Source organism: Festucalex cinctus, chromosome 19 (genome assembly GCF_051991245.1).
Source record: "Festucalex cinctus isolate MCC-2025b chromosome 19, RoL_Fcin_1.0, whole genome shotgun sequence".
In the NCBI taxonomy this organism is placed as follows: domain Eukaryota; kingdom Metazoa; phylum Chordata; class Actinopteri; order Syngnathiformes; family Syngnathidae; genus Festucalex; species Festucalex cinctus.
The window spans coordinates 15,184,269-15,196,359 of NC_135429.1; the positions used below are offsets into that span (position 1 = coordinate 15,184,269).

Below are 12,091 nucleotides of genomic sequence, written 5' to 3' on the forward strand. Positions count from 1 at the left end.
ACTTCCTGTTTGGTTTAACATATGGTTCCAAGAGACCTTTTTTGTACATCGTGGGCTCTTATGTATGCCTCCAAATTATCAAGAAAAGAAGTTGGGTTTAGCACTTGACACCAAGAGACTTTTTTTTAAACATCGTGGGCTGCTACATATGTCTTCAAATTTTCGTAGAATACTTTTTGGAGGTATTAGGCTGATAGGTATGCCTCCCAATATTCACACATCTAGCTGAATCATATAAAAAACATTTTTCATTGCAAACAATGCATCGCTACAGCAAAGGCGTGCAACAAAATAAAAAATTTCAATAACTTTTCATCTTAAATATCTTAAGATGAAACGCGCCAAAGAATATATGACGCCTATAAAAGGCCCCAAAAATGGCAACAAATACCAAAGTTAATCAAAATGGCAGACTTCCTGTTTGGTTTAGCATATGGCTTTAGAAACTTTTTTGTAAGTCTTAGGCTGATCTCCCAATATTCACACATCTAGCTGAATCATATAAAAAACATTTTTCTTTTCAAACAATGCATCGCGACAGCAAAGGCGTGCGACAAAATAAAAAATTTCAATAACTTTTATTCTTAAATATCTTAAGATGAAACGTACCAAAGAATATATGACGCCTATAAAAGGCCCCAAAAATGGCATCAAATACCAAAGTTAATCAAAATGGCGGACTTCCTGTTTGGTTTAGCATATGGCTTTAGAAACTTTTTTGTAAGTCTTAGGCTGATAGGTATCCAAATTTTTTCACATCTAGCTGAATCATTCATTTCCAAAAGCTTCATAAAAATGTCGAGATGGCGCTATTGAGCCATTTATTGAAAATTGCAGAAAAACTCTCTAAAATGTTCATTTTTTATGGCAAGTTTGATGTGTGTGCAAAGTTTCATGAGTTTTCGCATGTTTAGAAAATATTTTTGAATATGTGCTACAGGTGCCACACAATTTTCATAGCCGTCGGACAATCGTAGCGGGACAGGGATCCGTTTAACCTATGTAGGTGGCGCTACAGAGCCATTTTTCTGTTATCATGTATGGCGACTTTAAAATATCAAATTTTTCGCCAGGCCCGATCTGCGTGTAAAGTTTGGTGAGTTTTCGTTCATGTTTAGTGCCTCAAAAATGTGGTTGTTTGCGGAAAAGAATAATAACAAAGAAAAAGAAGAAGAAGAAGAATAATAAGAATTCCTTCAGGAACAATAGGGACCTCGCAGCGGTCGCTGCTCGGGCCCTAATAAAAAGAAGAAGAATAATAAGAATTCCTTGAAAAACAATAGGGACCTCGCAGCGGTCGCTGCTCGGGCCCTAAAAACTACTGCACCGTTCACAGTCGCCATTTGGTGTTCTATGTCGCCATCTAACGGCTAGGTTGAGGAATGACATGTAATATGGTTTTAATAGTCTCGGTGAACCATCCAATTGCCATCTTAATTTTAAATAATTAATTTCCAAATTATAAAAACACATGACAACACTCAGCCATTATGAAATAACCTGGGAATTGAATGTGTATATTTGTACATTAGAAAGGACTGTGCATCAAAAGGTTGTTTATTTAATAATGCTCAATGTTGCACTGCCATTTACAGGAATTAATTGAACTATAGTGCTTTTGCTAGAATGACAATTTGATTTGTATTCCCTCATGTGAACTCTCTGACCTTCACAGCTGTTCACTGCAACTTGACCCAGAATGGCATCGACCACCAGACGTACCCGGAAGACGTTGAATCACAGCTGGATGAAGAAGAGGAGTCTGTCGACGGCCCGCCGGTGCTTCTGGACGACGACAGCCCGAGCTACCGCGACATAAGCCCGTCTATTTTTCAGCGCCGTCTGCCGCCGCATCGATCAGTGTCCGAATCTGAGCTAACACGGGTGAGGAACCGTCACTAATCATTGTAAAAACCTTTCACATACGCGTTCACACGATTTAGTCTTACATCATCCTAACGTGTATGTTTGGAAGGTGGAAGGAAGACAATACATACAAGCAAAGGGAAAACAGTACTTGTAGGGACTGCATTGAGATTCAAAGCCAGACCCTCTCGAATTTTATCAAAAAAAAAACAAAAAAAAAACCTAGAGATCGGCATGCATCTAAATTTGTCTGCTGTGCTTCTTATAATTTCTCAAAGGACCAATTGCTTTCAAAAGTATCTCTTTTTTTTTTTTTTTACTTTCTTCTTCAGAAATAGAGAGTGATTTGGACAACAGGGAGGAATGTGAGTTATCCCTCCAGATATACACAAACACTCTCATCTCACATTCTCTTTTCTTTGGTGCAAAATCCGTGTTAATCAGCTGTCCGTCAAAGCAAGTGGAAGCAGATTTAATTGAACACGCTCCTCTGTGTAAACACTGCGGGGAGCCTTTGAAAACGACGAAAGACAAACCAAAGTTGAGGCCTCTCAGAGTTTAAAATGCATAATTCAGAATATTCTAAATAAACCATGTTATTGAACCAATTTACAAATTAATAAACAGTATCTGAGCATGGAAACTATATGAATAAAAATATAACTGATCTGACCTTTTTTTTTCGTGAATTGTGATTTTATTTTATTTTTTTTAGGCAAGCAATATTATCAAGATATAAAATGTTCAGACAGCCGCACACTTCACTTTGGACAATCAGTATAACTTCCGGCTCCATACGCAAATAAGCTTCATATTTGAAAAGTGTGAAATTATATTCCAAATGGATCTCTATGGACTTCACGTCTCAGGAAAAATTCACAATCTGGGACTTGCAGGCATCCTCACATGTCAATGGGTCTCATCGCTGTGCATTTCAAGTGCATAAGATAGGCAAGTAGGAAGGAATTAACTTCATCCTGAACGGGCGAATATGCCCCTTAATGCGGAAGAAGGTCTAATCTGTCCAAAATGCTTTCTACTCTTATACAGTTAGGATGCTAGCTAGTGGCTCCATCCAGTTCAACACCAACTCATTGTCACACACAACAGAAATACTTCAGGGAACGTTAACTGCATAAATTATTATGTTTGCAAGCTAGCAAGCTCACTAGCCTGTTAGCTGGCTAACTAAGGAGCGGACCGTTATGATGACGAGCAATGTTTAAATGCCAAATCTAATTGAGCTAGGGAGTGTTACGGATGAATCATGGATCAGATACCTGCTGTGAATTTTGACATCTAGGTTCTCATTATGAAATTTCACCACAAAGTCCAATATCTTGAACTTTTTGTGAGTATTGTATGCCTATTTTAAAGCTTTGGGGATCAATTGTACACCTACAAACCAAGGCAAAGCCAAGGATTGAAATTGAGATCGTTATGAAGCAATAACATAAGTTAGAAAAGAGCTTGTCCTGCCTTTAATTAAGATCAAACTTTTTGTTTGTTACCAACACACCTTCATATGCTTGTGTGAAAAGATGTCATGTACTTTCTGTAATGGGCCTCACTTGGCACACTTTGTAAATCTCCATCTTCAAAAAGACATCTTATTAAGTTATTCAACATTGCGTGTTATTTTCACACGTATGCACACGCGCACAAGCATATATCACTTCCCATCCTTTCATATAATAGATTAATTAACAGGGGTGATTTTCATCTCCTGCCAGCTCCGGCTCAGCTAAATCAAGTGAGACGCCCGGGGAAAGAATGAAAGGTGAAAGCGAGCTTGGCAAGGATGCTAATTAGCTGTGAGGAGGAGATCAGACTGATGACAATATCTCGAATAGACTACTCAACACTCCACTCAGTTATTTTCCATGCAATCCCAGCAGAACATATGAACTGCCTAGTGCATGACACTAGAGGGCACTCTAAAACTGTATACTATTACATATAGTATTTTAGTTCAGGAGCACTACCGTTGTTGCAGTTTAATGACACAAAATACACATTTATATTCATATTCAACAACCAGCTATAATAGCACTTTTCCCTGAAATATAGTGTGCATTGTACATTAAAATTATTATTATTATTATTATTATTATTATTATTATTATTGTTATTGTTATTGTTATTATTATTATTATTATTATTATTATTATTATTATTATTATATACAGAGGCCTAATGCATCTTTATGAAGATTTTTTTTCCCAGAATAACACTAGTGCAAGTACTCAACTCTTAAGTATTACCACTAGGACTCTAGAGACATAAAATTACTCACAAAAAAAAAAAGGTAGATAATTTTAGACAGACCTATAAAGTATGTATAAAAAAAATAAAATGTGTATACACTCCAGCATTTTCCCTTAAAGTTGCATGAAATTAATGTACATTAATTAATGTTAATTTCTGTACTTCTAATATCTATTTTTTTAATCATAAAATGGTAGTATCAGCCGATACTTTGAAATAAGATCTGGTATCGGCTCAATACTGATACCTGCTATCGACTTAGGCCTCCAAATTGTTTGCTCTTCAGTACTGGCCTTTGAGCTATACAGTGCTAAAATACAGTTTTAAAATCTTGTTTACACCAAAAAAATAAGATGTTGAGTATCTGCTTTTCCTGCCTTCATTAATTATTCTATTAAATAAAAGCCTATCCTGGCCATTACATCGTAATATATGGACAATTTCATTGCATTTTATAAAATGTTTACTCTTTGTGTAAATGCCATTTACTTTTAACCGTAAATGACATTGCTATAGAAATGGAATGTTCACTGTTCTCTCTTTAGTTTCTGCAATCCAATTGACTTTGCTCAGTGCCATTGCCAATTTCAAACATTCAGCCACACAGTGCATTTAATTCCGAATCACATGCGCCCACAAAGGGAGGTGATTGCCTCTTGATTAATTTCGCTGACTACGTCCATATTGGATCTTTAAATGCATATCAGTGTTCGAGCAATTACACGGTCCATTGTGTGTGTTATAGTTTGCGGTTGTTACTGTGTGGCTGTTTTTTTTTTCTTCCCCCGCCATTCTCTGGTTCATGTCAGGGTTGTGTATTCCCCCAAGGCAATGCAATTTCTTGTCTTTAATTTTTGAGCGTGTCCTTGCTGCGTTGCTAAGGTAACATGAAGGATACTGGTGAGCCATGCTGGGCTTTTTAGTTATCAATTAAAGCCAAGGACAACACAGCAGGGAATGTTTTGTTGCAGCACGTTTGCCGAGTCTCTCTTTTATGTGTGTAATTATGTTCCTTATTTGTCTGTTTTATATTGCACCACATTTGCCACCAATTTGCCATGTATGTTTTATGTGCATGCTTGTTTCCAGATGTATTTCTATTTGTGTGTGTGGGGGGGGGGGGGGGGGCATGCTTCTTCTCATAGCCTTGGTCTGTCACTCAAACCTTTAATTGGCCCCGAGTCTTGAGAACAGCTCTTTGAGCATGATTGTGCTCCTTTTTTTCCTCTCCCTCTCTCACTCTACTTTCCTGCTGATGTTTTCTCCCCATCTTTTGGCTCAGCTCGCTGGCAGCATGGCACCAGCTCACCTATTTCCCTCAGCCCCAGGAGCGCTGCTTTGGGCTGAATCAGAGTAGAATGTAAAACACAGATGGCCATTGACTCACAAATGGGTTCATGGAAAATGAGTCTCCTGTGTCAAATCCGTTTGCGAAGCACCGGCGTTTTCTTTTATTTCCTCCTTTTAGCCCTCTGCCTTGTCTGTCAGTGCTGCTATACACACAATGCGTGTTTTTTCCTCGTGATTTTTTTTTTCCAGTCAATCAAACTCCAGTTTCTCACACACGTCTTTTCTTTCACATCGTCGTCCATTCTTTTCTGAGTTTGGCCTCACTCTCCCTTTTGTTGCCTCAGGCTGCTAGTCGGGGTTAATTAACATTGAGTTGAGCTGTGTTTAATGGTTAATGCGGTTTCTTCCTCCATTACCCCGCCCCGCCACCTTAATCCACCCCGTGCGCCCTTACCTCCCTGCAGTATCAGCAGCAATGCGAGCTGCCAAGCAATCGCATTAAGTGCATTGCGGGCCTCTCCTACCTGCCTGCCCGCTTCGTTTGGCCAGCTGTCACCTTTACCGTCCTGCTCGGAATACAGACTACTGTTGTGTAGATCTTCATATAGGGTCTGATATACGAAGATCTCAAGTAGCAAGCAATACTTCGTATGTTCACTGACGTTTACCAGATAACGCACACTATTGGCAACAAGTATTGGCAAAAGTGGTGGAGAATGCCGCATTTAAAAGAGAGTTTTGTACTGTTTTTTTGTTTTTGTTTGTTTTTTGTTTTTTTACCATGGAACATTCGGGAGAATAGAATCTAGCCCTTTTCACCTTGAATTCAGAAAGCATGGTGTTCCTGTATTCGCTATCTCCATGCAGCTTAAGGAAGTGTTCTTTTAGTTTTGCTAGATGGATAGTTTTGCCAGACTAGATTTGTTCAAATTGGCATAGTAAATCATGCAGATCAACTGAACTATGTATTTGAAGAGCACTTAAAAAAATAAAAAAAATCCACCACTGTTTTCTTAAAATGGAGCCCAGGGTCAGCAGATAAAATGAAAACAGCAGAGGCCCCAGAATTGAACCCTGTGGAACACCATACGTCCCGTTATACATGTGAATTCATATTGCACACGACGACTTTTCTTTTCTTGACATAGTTAGTATGAAGCGATTACAAGGAATAATGAAATCACACGACGTACCATAACAACAATCAAGTCGACTACAGAGCGTACCAAATTCCCTGCAGCATTTTTTTATTTTATTTCTTAAATGCATAACTAAAAAGTCTCAAAGACTCAATCTCAAGGAATCCAGGCACCATATTCATTAAAAGTACATTTGTATTTAGTGGAATAGCCAAAACAATATTACTGAGTTAGAGAAGGTTTTGATTGATCACACCTTAAATTTTTGGAGAGGCCAGCAACCTATACAAGCAGCCTCTGATTTAACTCTTCCTAGGTGCGTGCAAATGGATGTAAAGCAAGTTCCCATCTAGCGTAACATTGAATTCAAAACCATGATTGTTACAGGGCTCTGAAATGGCCCAAAGGCAAGGAAATTAGTTTTGTCTTGGGTGATATGGCATGACTCCTACTTGTGATTTGTCGGACCTGAAGTCAGACCTTAAATCATACAATTTAACCGTGCATGACTGGAAACGACACCTGTGTTCTTTTAGACATTCTTATCGAAGCAAAATCACCCATTGGAATTAATCTCGTGGTTTAACAAATCAGATTGTGTATGCTAAATTAATCGATTTGCATATACTCCTCCCAGAATTTACACAATGAACTGCCATCACCTTTGACACTTGGCAGATGCAGTCTTTCACATCTGTCTGAGTAATCAATTTTGCACCATTTTTGCATTTGGAAATCTTGAGTAAATCAGGCCCATAGTGGCAGAGCAACTGTAGAAAATCAGGCCTTGATTAGGGTTAAGATGTTCTTTAGAGGGTGACCTTTATTGTACAAACATCTTTCCTATTATTTTACATTGTCATCGTATATTTATCTCTTTTGTTTACCGCTTGAGTTTGAGTCCATCCCATCTGACGTTGAAGAATAAACCTTGGACATATCTATTCAAGTGCACTGCGATTGGCTGGCAACCAGTCCAGGGTGTCCCCCGCCAACTACCCAGAGCCAGCTGAGTTAGGCGTCGGCTCCCCCCGCGACCCTTGTGAGGAATAAGCGGTCAAGAAAATGGATGGATAGATGGATATCTATTCAACATGCAGACATTTCACACACACGGGCAAGGATCAAGAATAACACACATTTAAGCAGCATATTTCCAGTCATGCTTAAATTAGCATGCCTTAGTTGTTGATCTGCTTCATGCAGTGAGCCAGCCCTCATCTGGCCCCATATACTGCCGGGTCAATGTCGAGCTTGGCTTTCGATGAATGTCAACTTGTGGGCTGGATCAGGCCGGGCGAGCGTGCGCCGTCCAGCTGGCCTTTGGCCGTCTCCTCTTCCGCTGCGACTGGCCGCCTGAGAGAACAGAGTCCAGAATGTGGAATGTAAGCATTTTAACTTGTGGACACAGCAGTTTACGAAGTGTACGTATATTGCACATTGACACATTGTGCAGCACTTCCATCACCTAGACAACCAAGTGACGCTTATCAGGAACTAACCTGTTCTTCAACAAAACCAAACTCAGCTTTACTTATCCTGGGCAAAGTCACCAATGTCTTATTAACTTTATCGCCCTTACCCATGCATGCATAAAGCAAGCGCCCGTTTGGCCAGCCTAGCTGCCAAGTTGCAGAAACTAGTGCTGGTGATTATTATGTTAATTAGCCCCACAGGGGTCGGAAGTGCAGAATGCTCACTCACAGGCACACATTTTCAGCGTATGGTTTACTTGGATGTTAAATTACACACTTGAAGGGTGGGCAGGCAGTCTGTGGACCCAGCATTTCCATAATACTGTATGACTGAAAGTAAGAGTTTCCATATTCCATCCATCCATCCATCCATCCATCCATCCATCCATCCATCCATCCATCCATCCATCCATCTTCTTTCGCTTATCCAAGGTCAGGTCACGGGGGCAGCAGCTTCAGGAGGGAAACCCAGACTTCCCTCTCCCCAGCCACTTCAACCAGCTCCTCCGGCGGGATCCCAAGGCATTCCCAGGCCAGCCGAGAGACAAAGTCTCTCCAGCGTGTCCTAGGTCGTCCCCGGGGCCTTCCGCCGGTGGGACATGCCCGGAAGACCTCTCCAGGGAGGCGTCCAGGAGGCATCCGAACCAGATGCCCGAGCCAACTCAGCTGGCTCCTCTCGATGCGGAGGAGCAGCGGCTCAACTCCGAGTCCCTCACGCTTGTATCCGGGATCTCGTTCTTTTGGTCACGACCCGCAGCTCATGACCATAGGTGAGGGTTGGAACGTAGATCGACCGGTAGATTTCTTCACCACGACAGACCGATACAGAGTCCGCATCACTGCAGACGCTGCACCGATCCGCCTGTCGATCTCTCGCTCCATCCTACCCTCACTCGTGAACAAGACCCCAAGATACTTGAACTCCTCCCATCCATATTCAGCGACTGTAATAAGAAAGGTGAAAGTGAGAGCTCTATGGGTGAGATGAGACGGAAGATGTGGGAGTATAAGTGAGATAGTGCTGACAGCGACTGAATATGGCAGAGCGAGGCCTTGAAGGAAAAGAAGCACCTGTACCATCCACATTGTTGGTAGAGAAGAGATGGATGGCATACCATTGCTATGCCACACCACACCACAGCCAGAGGGCAGGCTCAAGTGGAAGGTAGTGGTTGTGAAATTTTAATCACCCCTTTGCTTGTTTGTGATCGTAGTAGCTTCTCAATTAAAATCAAAAGCGCTGGCAGAACACTTCAGCACTTACATTTTGCCGCCTGCTCAAACTGGAATGTTGTACATTCTGCAGTATTGCAGCCCACCATAATGCTGTGCCTGTTTTGTTCGCCCGCTCTCTCACATGGAGAAGTTTTAACGATCACCAAGAGGATGAGAGAAGCAAACATTTGAGTGTTCTGACTGTGGAAACACTTGTGTGAAATCAAGGCAGGGAATCAAAAGGTGTTTAATTATTTTCTTAGCAGTCTTGTAGAGCTGCTGGTACAGGATGTAGCAGAGCCTAAAACATCTAAAAAATAGAGAGTACATATTTGTTATTGGTTGAAACTTTGAGAAAAGTGCCGGAGACACGTTTGCATTTTAATGTCACCACATTTTCTATAGCAACAAGGTTCAAAGTTTCCAAAACTAAAAGTGACAAGACACGAACTTCATCACAGAATTTACTGTATGTCAAATGCACGGATTGCAAAATGACAACAACTGCTAAAACGTCTGACATGTTTTATTTATGACAGCCCGGATATGTGAAACTGTCCAAACCAGTGGCCCTGTGGACCCAACAGGACGTTTGCAAATGGTTGAAGAAACACTGCCCGAATCAACACCAGATCTACAGTGACTCCTTCAAACAACATGATATCACAGGTACCCCAATATTTTTTATTTTTTTTAACAGTACTGTTATATTCACTGTTATAAGATGAGGGAGGAAAAGAAATCTAATTCATGCTATGAAACCCAAATCCATTTTAAAACTTTATGGATGAGAAAAAGGGGTTACATTTGTGATGCTAAATCTGTTAACGAATATCACTCTTGTTTGTTTGTGTTTGTATACATTAGTGATAGACAACATGTTTTTTTTTTTTCCCCAAGACCGATACCGATGCCAATTATTAATAGTTAGGGAGACCTATAAGCGATATTTTAAGCCAATATTCATTTGCACTAAAAGAGAAAATATTGACGTAAAAAAAGCAAAGCAACTAAAACGTTTTCTACTGTCTAAAATTTCAATATCATTTCTTAATTTAATTAATTTTTTTACATTTTTATAAATAAAAAATATAGGGAGTTCCCAGTGTCAGCATCATTTTTATGAAGTCAAAATTTAAATAAATCTGTAAATGAAAAGTTCCCCGTATCTCACTGAGCGGCAAATGCATGCGAATGTAATAGGTTTTTGTCAGTGTTTGTAAAAGGTTTCAAAAGATCTTCGCAGACAGTGAAAAATTGTCTGAATAAGTTCAAAATGTCTTTGCGACAAGTAAAAACTCTGAACATCTAGCAAATCCTGATGAAAACCCTAAATTTGCTACGTTCGCAAGTCGCTGAGTGCCAGCTTTATCGGCCTTCAGATTCGTAAAAAAGGTTGATGCACCGATAATCGGTCTAGTGTACAATATATATTGGTAATTGCATTGCTGTTTAACACATTCACTCCCAGCCATTTTCACTGAAACAACCCCTTTAGAACTGTGAGGAAATCATCTTGTTTTTAACATGGTCCTGGTTGATCCCTTATACTGTGATGCTGCCTGCTGGACGTTTTTGTAATTACTACCATTGCTTCACTCGTTCAGTTCAGAGTCAGCATCAAAGCCTTCTGTATTCTCTAGCATAAAGAAAACAAAAACGTATAAATACGGCTTTGGGACACTAAAACATTTAAAATAGAACGCATTTATACGTTTTTGGGAGAAAATTAGTTGATGGTCATGATGATGAGGATTTTCAGCAATCAATTCATACTGTGCTGTATATTCATAACAAATGCCCGGTACTGTACGATCACAGTACTTCCCGCACACTAAAAAGTGGATACCCAAAATGCTTGCGAGCATACCAGTGCAACAAAAATGGCATTTTAACTGACCAAACCATCCGATCAAGTATAAAGCCTTGAAACAACTTGTAGCCTTGCAGTTGTCACTTCTCATCTTTGAAGCCAGGTCTCATTCAAAACATCACAGTTTTCCTATGTGCGCCTCCTGGCAACCACCCGCAGCCTCATTTCCACAGTCAAAGCGTTACCACTGACGACATTTGCCACGTCAATCATTTTCCTAACAAGCATCCTCAAGGTCACCCCGCTGCGAGCAACACGTTGGTCCTCATGGCAACAGACGCCGGTTAATTGCCATGCACTCCACCTCTCGGAGCGCGACGGATCTTGCTAATATGTTTGTTTGTTTGCCGTCAAGGGCCTCCTCGATTCAGTGACGGTCTAAACAGCGTAAAATGGCGCCGAGGTCACGAAGAGTGGCAAATGACGATGAGTCTCGTTTTGCCCTTAATGCATTTTCACCATTTATATGCTTGCAGTGAGTGGCATTTGGCGTTCAATGGTAAATGGTCGGAAACGATGAATCATGCTGTGCTTGTTGGCCTCCCTCCAGTCAATTTGGGAATTGTTAATTACTTCACTTTTTTCATTTCATGAAACGGGTAGTCAGTGTATTACACTTGAATTTCATGCTCATTGTTATATATTTTGAAGTTTTTAATAGTGGGTCTTTGATTAAACATTAAAAACAATATTTTCAAACTGCTCTCAAAATAATTCGTTCATTTCATTTAGAAAAAAATGCACTGGAATTGCAAAAATCAGTAACACAATCTTGTAGGAATTACTATTTTCCTTCCTATTAGACATTTTCCTGAATTTTTTGAATCAGTGACAAATAGATAATGTCATTTTTAACAGTATTAAGACAGAATTGTTTGAAACACTATAATTATGCAAATTCCCTTTGGATGAAAGAAAATTGATTAAATCACTTATTTTAAATTTTAAGAAAAGATGCAAATGTA

General features: G+C 40.0%; 1 protein-coding gene across 4 annotated transcripts in view; it reads left to right on the forward strand.

Annotated features, from left to right (window-relative positions):
* samd12 (sterile alpha motif domain containing 12) overlaps positions 1-12,091 on the forward strand; it is an 87,129-nt gene that overhangs the window by 23,678 nt on the left and 51,360 nt on the right. For all 4 annotated transcript variants that reach the window (XM_077508048.1, XM_077508050.1, XM_077508049.1 and 1 more), the window contains 2 exons: positions 1,676-1,884; positions 9,793-9,922. In XM_077508048.1, the coding sequence (XP_077364174.1) occupies positions 1,676-1,884; positions 9,793-9,922 (339 nt within the window). The remainder of the gene's footprint in view (positions 1-1,675; positions 1,885-9,792; positions 9,923-12,091) is intronic.